General features: G+C 48.1%; 2 protein-coding genes across 4 annotated transcripts; one reads left to right on the top strand and one right to left on the bottom strand.

Moving 5' to 3' along the window:
- Positions 1-344: 344 nt before the first annotated feature.
- PRR3 (proline rich 3) lies at positions 345-7,206 on the bottom strand. 3 transcript variants are annotated; one of them, XM_039220598.1, is made up of 6 exons: positions 6,940-7,206; positions 5,486-5,800; positions 4,687-4,749; positions 2,567-2,749; positions 1,925-2,215; positions 345-1,640 (listed from the first exon to the last, which is right to left on the bottom strand). In XM_039220598.1, the coding sequence occupies exons 2-6, from the start codon at positions 5,589-5,591 to the stop codon at positions 1,534-1,536; spliced, it is 750 nt and encodes a 249-aa protein (XP_039076529.1). In that variant the 5' UTR covers positions 5,592-5,800; positions 6,940-7,206; the 3' UTR covers positions 345-1,533. The 3 variants fall into 3 exon arrangements, with proteins under 3 accessions (XP_039076529.1, XP_039076528.1, XP_039076530.1); XM_039220597.1 differs by lacking the exon at positions 6,940-7,206 and having other exon boundaries at positions 5,486-6,014; XM_039220599.1 differs by lacking the exons at positions 2,567-2,749; positions 6,940-7,206 and having other exon boundaries at positions 5,486-6,014.
- GNL1 (G protein nucleolar 1 (putative)) lies at positions 6,458-14,013 on the top strand. Its single transcript, XM_039220596.1, has 12 exons — positions 6,458-6,791; positions 7,202-7,367; positions 7,755-7,891; positions 8,048-8,199; positions 8,570-8,641; positions 9,650-9,857; positions 10,027-10,122; positions 10,531-10,725; positions 12,485-12,663; positions 12,741-12,903; positions 13,145-13,285; positions 13,664-14,013. The coding sequence occupies exons 1-12, from the start codon at positions 6,719-6,721 to the stop codon at positions 13,903-13,905; spliced, it is 1,824 nt and encodes a 607-aa protein (XP_039076527.1). The 5' UTR covers positions 6,458-6,718; the 3' UTR covers positions 13,906-14,013.
- The last annotated feature ends 1,868 nt before the right edge of the window (positions 14,014-15,881 follow it).

Here is a 15,881-nt window from a genome sequence, read left to right as displayed (position 1 = left end):
CAGGCTCACAGTCGCTCCACAAATATTTGCTGGAAGACTGTTTTGTCATTACCACTCCCATAAACTTCAAACCTACAAACGTAGGTAAAGTATTTAAAAATGACTCCATGGATACTTGGCCTTTACTTTTTCCTATAAAACTTTACCCTTGAACGTAACAGTCTGGTGTTTGATGCTTATAGGTTAATGGGACGTCACTGGTTCCTTCTGACTGAACGACACTCAAGCTTTGCCTTCTCCATTACCACTCTGTATGAACAAATGGAAGAATAAAGTGACTCCAACAAGAATAGCCTCATCTGTACCTCCAGAGATGACTGGAACACAGGGATTGAAGAAAATGCTTGTTTCCACTGCATTTATTACTAATATAAAAAAATGTTAAAAAGAAAAAAAAATTCATTCTCAGTTCTCCAACAGCTCTCATCTTTCCCTCTTGCCCACACAACTCCTGACGTATTTCCTCAGAGCCAGTTCAAAACCGAGCCTGTTCACTGCCGTTTTCACAGAAAACAACCAGTGCCAGGGATGCAGGGAAGAAGGTTAGACAAGGGCGACAGTACTGTCCAGGTTCCACCCAAAGGTAGGCTGGGTGGAGATTCACAGAATTCAGACAAAAGGGCTGGTGGCCTCACAATGACACAGTCTAACTAAAGTGGGCTGGATAGGAGAGAGGGTTCCCCATCAGAAGCTTTAGAGGACACCTCATGGGCTTGTGTCAAACCCAGAAAAACCCAACACCAGGATGGGGAAACCAGGGAGGCAGTCTTGCAGAAATGTTCACAATTCTCCCACATTGGGAGGTGTGGAAAGTCTAGAGGGCACCGAGTCTCACTCATTTTGACAGAAAAACTTACTCTAGTGTTGGGAAGTCACAAAGATGCCACGGACACTGAGAGAGGCTACGTACGAGGGGATGCACAGTTTCACAAAGCACAGTGATCACAGACCAGAGTGGTGGGGACCATGCTACTGACGCAGAAACTATAAAATCCAAAAGCAGGGACAGTGGCTTTTCAGGGAGTAACTCTGCACCAGTCATCCATACTTGACCCCAGATCAACCTGGTGAGTTTCACAGAGCAACTGGCAACTTTGGGGATAAGGGTTGTCACATAAAAAGGACTTAAGCAGCTAGAAGGGAATGGTAGGAAACTGTTCCAGGGCTCTCAGGAATCGAGGGCAGTACTGGGGGCTGGGTCGACAGATGCACAAGAAACAGCACCAAAGAGGTTTCCTGTTCAGCAGTCAGTTGGTGAGGGGGAAGAGGATCCAGGACGCAGCTGAAGGGAGCAAAGATGGGGTCCTGAAGGCAAGTCTCTGGAGGCTGGATCAGAAGAAAGACCACACACTGGGCACCAGTGATGAAACACAACTCTGGATCCCAAATGGGGAGGTGACGGATGGGGGTGGGTGTCACTGACTGAGGGTGGTAGGTGGAACAGCCTCACAGTAGCCATCACAGGGCCACAGGGAAATATATGGCCACTAGGTCACAGAGGACTCCTTCCAGTCTGGATGGGAAGGCACAGTCTCACAGAGGAGGTCCATTGACGCCTGGGTGGTAGAAGGCACAGAGGTCCTCATATCGACAGTGGCCCTTTTTGGCAAAGTGTCGGCAGACGGGGCGGTTGGATTTGTCTGTGAACAAGTGAAAATTGGGGAGTTTAAAATATAAGAAAGAAAACAGATGTAACAAAAACCAGAAATAGAGAGGGCAGTCAGATTTCCTACTCCCTACCACTTCCAGGTATTTGTAGTGCTAGTAGTGATAATGGTAGTCATTCTCCTGGGAGAAAAACACATTCAGGGCTACTTCTACTTTAAAAGGACAAAGGATAGCCTAAGAAAGAAGAGTCACAGGCATTTTGGAAGTGACAGGTATTACATGTGTATAGGCATTAAAAAAAAAAAATGGACTTTACCTTCCATAACTTGGGGGCCATCCTTGGGTGGGCAGGTATTTTTGATAAGAGACCAACTTTTGAGCCTTCGAGGATTTCTTTGCTCTTTGTGAAAGCCTCCCCTGGGAGGACCCCCATGGCCTGGTCCAGGAAAAGGAGGTTCAGTATTGGCCCCCCACCAACCACGACCATATGGGCCACATCTGGGGCCTAGGCCCCCCCGAATCGGGCCTCTGCCCCGAGGAGGTGGTGGGAGACTCAGCAGTGGTGGAATCATTGGTCCCCTTGATCCTGGAGGACCTCTGTGAAGAGCTGCAGAGAAAGAGAGAAAAAGACAAACACAGAAAGGTGATCAGTGGCCACGTTAATCCTCATAAAGAAGCCCTGTGTTTTTGTTTACTTTTTATCGAAGTCCAATATACATAGAGAAAAACACGCCAATTTTAAAAGCACACCTCAGTTACCAACAAAGTCAACACACCTGTGTTTTTACCACCCAGGTGAAGGGATAGAGCCTTCTTAATACTCAAAAGTCCTCCCCTCCTTTGTGCCCCTCCTCCCCCACTACTCCACCCTCCTCCCCAAAGGGAACCACTATGCTGACTTCTAGCACCATAGGTTAGTTTTTGCCTGTTTTTGAACTTCGCATAAATGGTATCATACAGTCTGCATTCTTTTCTGTCTGGCTCCTTTCGCTCAACATCGTGTTTGTGAGATTCATCCAGGTTGCCTGTAGCAGGAGTTCGTTCATTTTCATTGCAGTGTAGTATCCCATTGCATGCACACACAACAACTTATTTATCCATTCTACTGATGGTGGACATGTGGGTGGATTCCAGTTTGGGGCTATAACGAAAAATGCTGCTATGAACATTTTTGTACATGTCTTTGTTACACATATGTATGCATTTCTGTTGAGGATAAAAGTCGTAGAGGTATTGTTGGGCCCTAGGGATATGTATGGTAAAATTTAATGAAGTCAAATTTTCTTTTTTCAAAGTGGCTATACCAATTGACATTCCTACTGGCCATCGTTCCATAGTTTGACAACACTTAGTATTGTCAATTTCTTTTACTTTTGCCATTCTGGGGAGTGGTTTTTTTTGTTTGTTTTTAAATTGTGGTGGAACATGTAACATAAAATTTGCTGGGTTTTGTTTTTGTTTTTGTTTTACAGCAAACTCTATGCCCAACATGGGGCTTGGTCTCACAACTCTGAGATCAAGAATTGCATGCTCTACCGAATGAGCCAGCCAGGCACCTAAAATTTGCCATCTAACTATTTTAAAGTGCATGTTTCAATAGTGTTCAGTAAATCCTCACTGTTGTGAAACAGATCTTTAGAATTTTTCCGTCTTGCAAAATTATACTGTATAGCTACTTAACAACTCTCCTTTCTCGCTCCACCCAGCTCCTGGAAACCACCATTTTACTTTGTTTATGAATCTGACTACTTTCGATACCTCAAATAAGTGGAATCATACAACATTTGTCTTTTTGTGACTAGCTTGTTTCATTTAGCAAGATGGCCTCAAGGTTCATCCATGCTATATAGCACACAAGAGGATTCTCTTCCTTTCTGGGGCTGAATAATATTTCATTGTATGAATATACCATATTTTGTACATTTATTCATCTCTCAATGGACATTTTGGTTGCTTCTGGCTCTTGGCTATTGTAAATTGTGCTGCAAGAATAGGAGTATGCAAATATTTCTTCAATATCTTGCTTTCCATTCTTTTGGATATGTACCCAGAAGAGGGAATGTTGTATCGCATGGTAGTTCTATTTCTAACTTTTTTGAGGAAACGCCATAGTGCTTTCCATAGAATTGAATCATTTTACTATCTCACCAACAGTGCACAAGGGTCTCAATTCAAACTGGTGTGTTTTTATCTTGAAGTTATTTGACAACTAATGATACTGAGTTCTTGTTCACATGTTCTTGGTCATTTAGATCTCAGTTTTGAGAGAGAGCTGCTCTGGTCCTTTGCTAACAGGTTGTCTAGAAAACTCCTGTATATATTCTAGATATGAGCTCTTTATTGGTTATACTTATTGCAAATATCTTCTAATCTCTGGCTTCCTGCTAATTTTATTTAATAAAAGTTTAATGTAGTTCAGTTTATCAATCTTTCCTTTATGGTAAGTGTGTATGTGCTTCTTGTCTGTTTAAGAACTCTTATCTCATCTAAGACTATGAAATATATTTATTTTCTTTACCTTTAACACTCATATCTACAGTTCACATGGAATTGATATTTACATATGGTATGAACAGTTCAGATTTCATCCCCCCCCCCCATGAATATCCAATTGATCCAGCATCATTTACTGAAATGACCACTATTTCAGTTCCATCTTCATCACAAATGAAATCTCTACATATGTGCAGGCCTGTTACTGGACTCTTTGTACCGGGATACTGACTTATGCCCATACCACATCATAATACCTATAGCTTTAGCTTTACAGTTATAAGTCCTCCTACTTCAAGACTGTCCTTGCAATTTCTCAGTCTGGTCCGTTGCATTTCCTTGTAATAATGCAGAATGCTTATTTCCATTATACGGATTGTCACTGGGAATACACTCAATCTGTAGATCAATTTGGGAAGAAGTGACATTTTTACATCATTGAGCTTTCCAGTCTGTAATTATACAACATTTCTCCATTCATTTATGTAAAGAATTCCTGACCTTTTGGTCCTTCCTGGGTTTTAGTCCCTCCCTTGCTCCCTTCTCCAGGGCCTAATCAAAGGATCGGAGCCCCCTTGTCCTCACCTGACTTGGGGTCACCAGGCTTTCCATTGGTCATGGGGGGAGGGCCCAGAAGGCTGGGTGGTCCTAAGAGTAGACATGAAAATATAGTCACCAGAATGGACTAAAGTACTGATGATCCTGTTATGGTTTTCTGCTACTCATCTCTTAATCCAATCAGTAAAGCCAGATATATTCTCAGCAGTGTTAAAAAGTCCTTAGCCCATCTACGTGCCCTTTCCTCTTCAAAGCGTTCTCAGAATTTGCCCTCCCCGGCCCCCCCCCCCCCAAAAAAAGTAAGGACTCAGCTTAGGAGAGCACACAATTTGGAAAGGATACCTACAGCTTTCTGTTTCCCTTACATAGTGGCTATCCAAAACATCCCAAGTGATTCAGAGGTAGTGCTATCACGCTCCTTAACTATTGGCCAATCAGAGCGATCCCCTCACCCCCGCCCCAGAGCGGCTTAGAGAAGGCAACAATTCCACCTTCTCTGTACAAGTCTGGTCACAAGTTGTTATCCCAGACACAGCAATTTGCAACCTCTCTAGGCCCCCCTCCCTTGCCGTTTTGCGGCTGCGCACACGAGCTCTTTATCCTTTCCTCCCCTGTCTTCTTTAGAAAGGTTAGAGGCCGGATGGAAGTTGAGGAGTCACGGAAGAACTCGCTCAAGATTCCACATCGCACAGCCTCCTATCCCCGCCGCAGCGCATGCGACCTTCCTCCTCCTTCCTTTAGAGCCCCCTCCCCCGCACCTTTTCAGACCCCAACCCCTTGCCTAGACCAGCTGACAGGCATATGCACACCTTCCCGAGCTCCTCACCTATGGGACTCCCATCCTCCTCGTCTCCAGTCTCTTCCCGCTCTGGCAGCGGGGGCTGCTGCGGTAGCGGCGGCTGCTGCTGATTCTGCTTCTTTCGTTTCGGCATCGTGGTTGCGGCAATGGCTGCAGCGGGATTTGGAGGGCAGTGAGGAAGGGGCACGCCGGAATTCTGTTTCCGCTTCCGGTGGGTGGACTGAGAGGCTGAGGCTCCTGTCCCTTCAGTTCCGGAAGGCTCCGGGGAGCTTTTGTGGGGCTTGGTCTCTGGCAGACATAATGGCAGTCTCAAGTCTTCTTTTTGTTGCGTTCCTACAAATGCTTAAAAGAAAATTCCTCTCTTCTTCTCTCTGAAAAGACCCCACAACCAGCTCCTCACAATGTGCTATAGATTCTAAAGGCTCTCGGGCCAGAAGGCATGAGAGAGCTGTCGCACCTTAAGGTCGACACATCCGGTCCCGGGTTACTATGGTAACAGCTGCAGGCACAACTTCGTGCCCTCTGACCTCTCTTCAAAAGTCCTTGCCCCGCCTGGGTTTCTCTCTTCGCCCGCGCTTGCTCTTATGATCTGTAAACCTGTTCCCTATCATCGCTCCCCCAAGGAATTTGGGTCCCGGGAAGGTGGCGCCCAGGACTCTTCAGACTGCCACCCGCCCCTCAAGACGTTTGACCCTGTCCCCAGTGTAGCTCAGCAACTTGACTTCATTGCCAAGACACGCAGTCCGGTCTTTCCACAAAGGTCAAGCCCGCGGTTTGGTAAAGTAACTTCAGCGCATCCACGCCTCTCTCTCTCTCCCTTAGGTGGTGGGACCCGCCCTCCGCTCCACCGCCCCCTCCAGGTGAGTGGTAGCTTCCCCCAGCGCGCAAGGTAGTGATGACACGCGTCCCCCCTCTTCCGAACGCGAGTTGGTAGCGTCCGTGACGAAGTTAGCTTGATCGTCCCACGCGCGCCTCCTTCCTCGCCGCAGCTGCGCCCTCTCCGTGCCACAGAGTCTCACGTGCGGGTAGCCCACCCCGCATCTTCCGCTCGCCTCGCTCCCAGAGGGAAGTGGCTGTATTTCCCTTCGTCCGCCTTCCACCCAGGCCACTGGGGCGAATCGGCCAGGCCCGCTCGCTGACGTCACCTCATAGCTCCGCCCCCTCTAGGCTCCCAGGCCCTTGCGGCGGGGGTTACCCGGGGGGAGTCCGTTGAGGCGGCCGGAGCTCGGCGGAGGTTGGGCCAGGTGACTGGTCCAGGCCATGCCGAGAAAGAAGCCCTTCAGCGTGAAGCAAAAGAAGAAGCAGTTGCAAGACAAGCGGGAGCGGAAGCGAGGTCAGTGCAGGAGCGAGGGGAGGGGGCGGGGCTCGGGCTCCAGCACATCTGGAGGGAGGGGTGTGCCGGCCGCACCTCTGCGGGGCGTGGGAGTGGGTGGTGGCCTCGCGCAGAAGCTCGAGGGCCACCGCAGAGGGGATTCTCTCACCTCAGGCTCCTTGGAAGGAGTGGGAAATGATGGAGAGTTGGGGGAGGGGAATCCCTCCCCCTCAAACGGGGCGCCATCCCTGCAGGTCCCTGGTGGAGGAATGACTGCCCCCACGTACATCCGGTAGGGTCTTGAGCGGGATGGCTGGGAGTCCCCGGCTTCAAAAGAAGTGGGGTCTTGTGAGAAGCCAGGCTGACCGAGGAAGGGGTCTTACGGCCCCTTAGAACCTGCCAGCTTTGGCTTCACCGCCTCCTCCCCGCAGGACTCCAAGATGGGCTGCGATCCAGTTCCAACAGCCGCAGCGGGAGCCGGGAGCGGCGGGAGGAGCAGACCGACACCTCGGACGGGGAGTCTGTGACCCATCATATCCGCAGGCTCAACCAGCAGCCTTCCCAAGGGTTGGGTCCTCGAGGCTATGACCCAAATCGGTGAGAGTAGGTGGGGAGGGGGTGGGATGGGGCGGGTGTACTGTTCGGGGCTTCCCCGCCTACCCGGATGTGAGAGTGCTTGGGGAAAGCCGGATATTGCTGGTGGAGGAGGTGGGGCTGGGATGCCACGGTTCTCCGCAGGCAGCCGGGTTCACGGGAGCAGGCCACAATTCTCCCTTTCGGAGGGGCTGGAGAGAGAGTTCTTGGCTTTTAGAAGGGCGAGGCTTAGGGGAAGGTCGAATACTGCAGGGAAGAGAGACTTGAGGGAGGGCTTACTGAAAGAAGACTTGAACAACTCTGAAGAGAAAGCTCTACGAAGTTGTCTGCCCAAAAGGGGAGTTTGTGGTCACAGGATTGCAAGAGATGGCGTGGTCCCTGTCCCATTAGATACCGGCTGCACTTTGAGCGAGACAGTCGGGAGGAGGTGGAAAGGAGAAAGAAAGCAGCTCGGGAGCAAGTGCTACAGCCGGTCAGTGCTGAGCTGCTGGAGCTGGACATCCAAGAGGTCTATCAGCCTGGCTCAGGTGAGGGCTCAACACTGGATGTTTGGGAGAGGCAGTGGGCTGGGGGAAGGAACTTGGAAGAGGAAGACCTGACTTTCAGGAATGATAGGTCTGGGATGCACTCTTGACCCCCGAAACTATTCTCAGACTTACTTGGACTTTTTCTTGGTTTCTCAGTCCTGGACTTTCCCCGACGCCCTCCTTGGAGCTATGAGATGTCCAAGGAGCAGTTAATGAGCCAGGAGGAGCGTAGCTTCCAGGAGTATCTTGCGAAGATTCATGGGGCTTATACCTCTGAGAAACTCAGTTACTTTGAGCATAATCTGGAGGTGAGAATGCAGTGGGGACAGAAGTGACCCTTGGTCAGATTGGTCTGGAGTCAGGCAAGAGAAGGACTCTGCTGGGGCGCCTGGGTGGCTTAGTCGGTTAAGCGTCCAACTTTTGCTTAGGTCATGATCTCGCGGTTCGTGGGTTCGAGCCCCGTGTCAGGCTCTGTGCTGATTGCCAGCTCAGAGCCTGGAGCCTGTTTCAGTCTGTGACTCCCTCTCTCTCTGACCCTCCCCTGCTCACACTGTCTCTCTCTCTCTCCTAGAAATAATAATTTAAAAAAAAAAATCTTAAAAAAACCCAAAAACTTGTAAAAAAAAAAAAAGAGAAGGACTCTGCTTAGGTACTCTTCCACTGATGTTGTCTTTTTAGACATGGAGGCAGCTGTGGCGCGTGTTGGAGATGTCTGACATTGTCCTGCTTATCACTGATATCCGACATCCAGTGAGTACCGGGGATGAGGGGGGCAAGGGGGAGGGGGAAGGAAGATTCTTGTGGGGTAAAGGGCCAGGGCAGAAGTTGGGAGATGGAGAGGTATCCTTTATTTCTAGTCTTCTCTACCTCATGCTGATGTCTACAGTCAGAACTCAGTCTTGTATTCATCAGTGTCACAGCTTGTCACTTCTGGTCTGGTTAATTGACTCTCTTCTTTACTTCATATGATGAAAAGCCAGATATCTTTTTTCCAGTCCCACCAGAGCTAGACCAGTAGAAAGTTCTAGTGTGGTGCTCCAAGGAATTCTGTGAAGGCAGCTGGGGGCTTGCCCCTGCCCCATCACATCAGTCACTACAGAATTCAGCCTCACCTGGAATACTAAGTTAGTGGTTCAGGCTCTAGTCTCTGCTGTTTGATGACCCTTGTGTTAACCTGGCTCTACCACTTCATTCTTGTCCTCTAGTGGGAGAAAGGGAGGTCTGTGGGAATATTTAGGTTAGAAGTCCTTAATGACATACATACATGCATTGGTACGCATACTCACAGACATATGTGTGTGCTCATATGCACTCACACAGCTACACATGCTGGTCACAAACATGCACACACATACATGTATGCACATACACACATACATGTATGCACACACACATGTATGCACATAAATGTAGATGGGTGTGTACACATAAAAACAAGTGTTAAGCTTTATCCCAACTCCCACCCCTATGCCTGACCCCAGCCTTTATCCCAGTGTGCTAGGTATCACTATTTCCTTGTCTTGTGTTTGGCTCATTTCCATCCCTAATTAGGATCTGTATTAAGTCCCCCAGACACAAATGCACAGGTATTGCTTATCGTTACTTTATTTTCCTAGTTTAGTTTGGCTAATTTACCCTTTTGCCCCAGAATCTGCTACCACCAGAGTCTCTGAGCTGTGCCTGGTGAGTGGAGAGCTGGAGGCAGAGAACTCTGGGTTGATCTCTCATTGCTCCCTCCTCTCACCAACCCTGTCCCAGGTTGTGAATTTCCCACCAGCACTTTACGAGTACGTGACTGGAGAACTTGGGTTGGCCTTGGTCTTGGTCCTGAACAAGGTGGATCTAGCCCCACCGGCTCTCGTGGTTGCCTGGAAGCATTATTTTCACCAACACTATCCCCAGCTCCACATAGTCCTTTTTACCTCTTTCCCTCGGGACCCCCGCACCCCACAGGACCCTAGTAGCGGTGAGTGGGCAATGAGGAAGGCAGCATGGGAGAGGTGGGGTGGCAGGGGACAACAGGGAGAACAGAGAGGCTTGTTGACAAAGGAGTACCTGATATTGGGCTTAAGGGCGGTGGGTGAGATGGGGTGCATAAGCCCATGTGCTAACACTTTTGTGCCCTCTGATCTCAGTTTTGAAGAAGAGTCGGAGACGGGGGAGAGGATGGACTCGGGCCCTGGGGCCAGAGCAGTTACTGAGAGCCTGTGAAGCCATCACTGTGGGGAAAGGTATATAACTCTTAGAGGGGAGCTGTGGGATGATATGTGGAAGGCTCAAGGCTTGGAGTCATTTTGCTTACCTTCCCTGAAGTCACCTCTTCTTTATGGATGTAGGCAAGAAGCCAGGGGGAGGGATAGAAGAGGGAGGTGACTGACTTGGTGGCAACATAGGCAGCAGGTAGACAGGAGCCCCAGGGGTCTTTTGCTTTCAGTCTTCCCAGTATTTTTCTGAAACTCAAAAATTCACATGATTTCTATGTGGGGTCAAGTGAACACTGGGGAGAATGTGTTGTGCAGGTTGGCACTCTTCAACTCTTCAGGGCGCCAGTTACATCAGCTGTGCAGTGCATATAGTCTGTGCAATCATCTGCAGTGGCCCTGGGGAGAACCTTCATCATCTTCTCCTTCCCTGAACAGTGGACTTAAGCAGCTGGCGGGAGAAGATTGCCCGAGATGTGGCTGGGGCCACCTGGGGAAATGGCTCTGGGGAGGAAGAGGAAGAAGAGGATGGACCTGCAGTCCTTGTGGAGCAGCAGACTGACTCAGTGATGGAGCCAACCAGCCCGACCCGGGAGCACTACAAAGATGGAGTGGTGACCATTGGCTGTGTGGGTAAGGAAGTGATGTCCCATGCCTGGTGGCCTCCTATGAGGTACAGAGTTTTACTCTTTGGAAAAGGAGGGTTTTGGCAATAGTGGAAGGATCCTAGCATGCCTGAGTTAAATTCCATCTTTCCTTAGCTCTTACTAATTTTGAGCAAGTTGTTTACCCATTCTGAGTCTTAGTTACTTTGATTTTTAGAATGGAGATGTTGATACCCAATTTGAACGGATATGAGAAATGAAGTGAATGGCATAAAGATAACCTAATGATTCCTGACAGATAGTGATAATAGTAATAATCATGACTGTTGATATTTAACATTTATGTGGTACTTACTGTGTCCCATCATTATTTTGAAAGACATAGATTTTAACTGTTTCCATGGTAGTAATCAATCCATAGTAGAGCAATTATTAAATCAGAGCAGGAGCTTAGTTAGCATTAGTATTTTTCTGAGTCTTATCTAGTTAAGTCTGTTGTCAAGGAGAATCTTCCCTGAATTAATAGCCTGTTTCTGCTCTTTTTGGAGATGAAAGGAATGTATGATTAGGGCCCAGAGACACTTTCCTTTGCTGTGGGACAGGCAGTCCTGAGTTTGGATTACCTCTAGTTCTTAGCAAATATTTACTTGAGTGCCGGTTCCTGATCCAGGGACCGATTATGCTCCTGTGAAAATGGCAGAAAAGTCCTTACTCTCACGGAGCTTATTTCCTTGAAACTAAGTGGATTTATGTTTTGAAATCATATTATTTAGGGGCAGTGAAAGGTAGAGAGTGATCCAGTGAGGAGGGTTCTCATGCAAAGCCCGCTCTGAGAAGAGCCCAGGATGTTGAGAGGAAGTAGCCATTTGGAGATAATGGGAAAAGGGCCTTCCTGACCAAGGGGTCAGTAAATAAGAAGGTTTTCGTGTGGGAATGAGCTCAGTGATTTTTGGACAAGTCAGAGTGTGAAGGGCATTGGGGGATGGGAGCCATGGAGTTGAGTGAGTTGGAGGAGAGAGGCAGGACCAGGGAGTTCAAGGTGAACTCAAGTGTGAAAGCTACTGGCTATAGAGCTGGGCCCTGGGATCTCAGTTGGGTAAGAAGGGAAGTAAGGACGTGAGTCCGGTATCAAATAGTGGTCCTGTACTAGAGTCAGAGTTGAAGATGTATTAGAACTGAGGAAACAGAGTAAGTAAGTTGAATTGATAGGATGTCGGGACAGAGTGGTGCTTGTGGTTGAGATTTTTGAGGAATGAAGTGACAAGGGCCAGAGTATGACCTTGGCAGTGGGTAGTTGAGGAAATGATCTTTGGAAGATAGATGCGGGCACTGAGAGGCCAGACTGCTAAACAGGACACATGTGCAGATACCAGAGTCACCCAGAATGACAGAGGTGGTCCTGAAGAGAGTGGCAATGAGCCTCAAGGTTTTCAGTCTTCTCCCTGGAGAAGTGATGATTATGAGATACATGTTTCACTTGTGTTAGGCATTTGTTCTACTGCAGGCATTGAACCACACAGTTATATTTGTTTCTGTTGTATTCAATCCTGACTGCTCACTTGTAAAATGAGGAAACAGAGGCTCAGAAAGTGAGGCAAATTGCCTTGAGGTTACAAAGCTGATTAGTGGAGAGGCCAGGTCTGGTAGCCCAGACCTTGATTTGAAACTTGTAAGGTTATACTGCTTCCTTGATTTCTGAGCCTTACTTCCCTTTTTCTCTATAGCTATAGTCCTGCCTGTCACGAAGTAGAGATCTGCCCAGTGTTAATTTTCCTTCCCTTTCTTAGGTTTCCCCAATGTGGGAAAGTCCTCGCTGATCAACGGGCTGGTGGGGCGGAAGGTCGTGAGTGTCTCCAGAACCCCCGGCCACACCCGATACTTTCAGACCTACTTTCTCACCCCCTCTGTGAAGCTCTGTGACTGCCCTGGCCTCATATTCCCCTCCCTTCTGCCCAGGCAGTTGCAGGTATGAGGACAGAGGGGGAAGGGAGGGAGAGAAAGTAGAAAGCCAAAAACAGGCTGAGCATTCTTGTTTCCCCTCAGGTTCTGGCGGGGATCTACCCCATTGCCCAAATCCAGGAGCCATACACTGCAGTGGGCTATCTGGCATCTCGAATCCCTGTGCAGGTCCTGCTTCACCTGCGCCATCCAGAGGCCAAGGATCCTTCAGCAGAACATCCCTGGTGTGCCTGGGACATCTGTGAAGGTGGGCTCCATGTTTCTGGCTTCTCCCCTTTTATGCTGCACTATCTCCTCTCCTCTTTTCAGAGGTTCTGCCCTTGGTGAAATACCTGGCTAACCATGCTTGGAGTTTTCTTGTGGAGCCAGCAAGATTTGTAGCCTGGGATGTTCTGGAGAAAACTGGAAGGACTGTGTTACGGGAATAGAGTGATGGTGACTGAGCCTGGTTAACAGCTTCCCTCCCCATTATTCTTTTCTTTCTTCAGCCTGGGCAGAAAAACGTGGTTATAAGACAGCCAAGGCAGCCCGGAATGATGTGTACAGAGCAGCCAATAGCCTCCTGCGGCTGGCACTGGATGGCCGCCTCAGCCTGTGTTTTCATCCACCAGGCTACAGTGAACAGAAAGGTCAGCCAGCCAGTGTTCCCATGCTATGATGGAGGCAAAAGGGTGTGGGCTTTGTGGCCGGGAGTCAGATCTGGATTCTACACCTGTCAGCCAGTTCTGTGTTACTAAGTATCTTTGAGACAGTTTCCTGATCTGCAAAACCAGGATGATAGTTGCCTCCTGGCAAGGTGATGGTAGAGAGTAGAATTGATGTATGCAGAGCTTCGGTTCGGTGCCCAGCACATGGGAGTTTGAATGAATGAATGAATGAATGAATGAATGAATGAATACCAGCAGGTACAAAACTGATTGTTACTTAGTTTTTGCTTCTTCCCTATCTTTCTCTGGCTTTAGTTCCTTAAAACTCTCCTCCATTCTTTTCTTGTTTTGGTTCCCCAGGCACCTGGGAGTCCCATCCGGAGACCACAGAGCTGATGGTTTTGCAGGGCAGGGTGGGGCCAGCAGGTGACGAGGAAGAGGAGGAAGAAGAAGAGCTGAGCAGCTCCTGTGAGGAGGAGGGAGAGGAGGACCGGGATGCGGATGAGGAGGGGGAAGGGGATGAGGACACCCCAACTTCAGCTCCAGGGTCCAGCCTGGCTGCCCGAAACCCTTATGCCGTATTGGGCGAGGATGAGTGCTGAGTCCTTGCCCTGCGCCATCTGCTCCACCCAGTATCTCTGCTTTTGGACTGACCTGGGGGTCCCTTCCCTCTGCCATCCCAATTGTGAATAAAGATTGTCTGCTTTGTAGCCCCTTCCCCAGATGGAATGAGGTGAGAGCGGCTGTTTTAGGCCGAAAGCTATGGGAGGCCTCTCTCTTCTTCTCCCTTTTCTTGTGCATTCTTTTTGGGAAGGAAGAGCTCTCTTAGGGGTTACTTCACTGGGTTCTAAGGCCCTGAAATCCATGGTCTCTGCTCACTTTCCCATTATGCACTTTATGAATCCTGTTATCAACATAGGGATCGGAGGTCACTTCAGGCTTTGAGGCCTGGTCTAAATCCAACCCACTTTTGGATGCCATCCCTTCCTTCCCAGATTTTAGCAGCAGCCTTGTGTGTTCCCTGATGCTAGACTTGGATTATACCTGAATCTTTTTGGAGAAGTGGTAAGAGGTGTGCCAAGCTGATGTCTCCATGTGAGATTTTCACAGGATTTGTTCAAATTTAACAAATACTTTTTGAGGGCCAACTGTTTGTCTGGATCTGTGCTAAGTACTGAGCATATAAAGATGCACATATAGGACCTGACCTAAGTGTGCAGTCTGGCTGTGATTAAGATCCCATTTTCAGGTACCCAAGTTTTTGGATTAAGAGGGTATATGATGTTCTCCAAATATTTGAGGCTTATACACTGTAATTCTAGGACTTCCTGTTGATAGAGTTTTTAGTTAAGACAGTGTTTGTGAAAATGGTGATTAAATGTGTAGAAGTAGCATCTTAATTACTGACAAACAACTAGTGTGCACACTTATGATTTGAGCAGACCAGCTTTTTTTAAAATGTATGTATGTATGTATGTATTTATTATTTATTTATTTATTTCAGAGAGAGAGAGAGAGGCAGCGTGAGCAGGAAGGGTCAGAGAGAGAGGGAAACAAGAATCTGAAGCAGGCTCCAGGGTCTGAGCTGTCAGCACAGAGCCCGACACAGGGCTCGAACCCATGAACCATGAGATCATGACCTGAGCCGAAGTCAGACGCTTAACTGACTGAGCCACCCAGGCACCCCACAGACCAGCTTCTTAAGTACAGTGTTAAGCTTTATTATTTAAAAGTTCTCACTCACGGAAGGCCTATGAGATTCTTCATAAGGGAGGACACAGAATCAGTCTTCTGAATCCCATTTATCCTGGTTTGGGGATGGAGCAAAAATGAGCATTGCAGGGCTTGATTTAGAAGTCAGCAGGTAGACAGAGCTATCTTACGGAGTCATGTGCATTTCAGCAGCAGCCAGGTCTTTTGTGAGTCAAGGTGTTTTAACATTTGCTGTATTTTGTTAAGCAAGCAACTGGACTCCTAGACCTAATTCTTGGAGAAAAAGGAGAATGAGATTTGTTTTGTTGGCTGCCACAGTGTTGTCTGGGATGAGTGGTAGCAAAAAGTATTGTTTAACAGATTGACAAACTATTAGGTGTAGGGGTAAGGAGAAGATGTGAGTACCAGATTTTTTTCCCTTTACTCTAAAGCATTCCATGCAGGATCTGGGTCACAGGGCAGTTTTCTGTAATGTCAGTGGAAACCCTGCCAATCCAGGAGTGAAGGAAACTAAGTATATTTAGGAGAATCTGATATGTTTGGCTTTTGAGACCTAGTCACATCCCCCCAAGTTCATCCTCTATTGGTCCAATGAGGACATAAGTCATGGAATTTGCATTCCAGTACAAAGATTAAATATTTTGAGCATGTGAATGTGCTTAAAGGTTACTCAAAATACGCTATAAAAGAGAATAAGTCCCAGTTAGAGAAAAACCCACCTGTCTCTCATCTTGGGCACTTTAGCCTCAAGGCTGACTCTTCCGATAGAAGAAGGGGGCTCCAGGCTCAGCTTCCTCTGAGGGTTCATGATGTTTAGGGAAGCGAGAGACTTATCTGCTGCTTCGACGTAGGGACCTTAGTGTTT

This window comes from Hyaena hyaena, unplaced genomic scaffold (genome assembly GCF_003009895.1).
Source record: "Hyaena hyaena isolate Hyena2069 unplaced genomic scaffold, ASM300989v1 scaffold_906, whole genome shotgun sequence".
Taxonomy (NCBI): Eukaryota; Metazoa; Chordata; class Mammalia; order Carnivora; family Hyaenidae; genus Hyaena; species Hyaena hyaena.
Note: the sequence above shows the minus strand (reverse complement) of the source record. Positions and strands in the feature narration are given on the sequence as shown.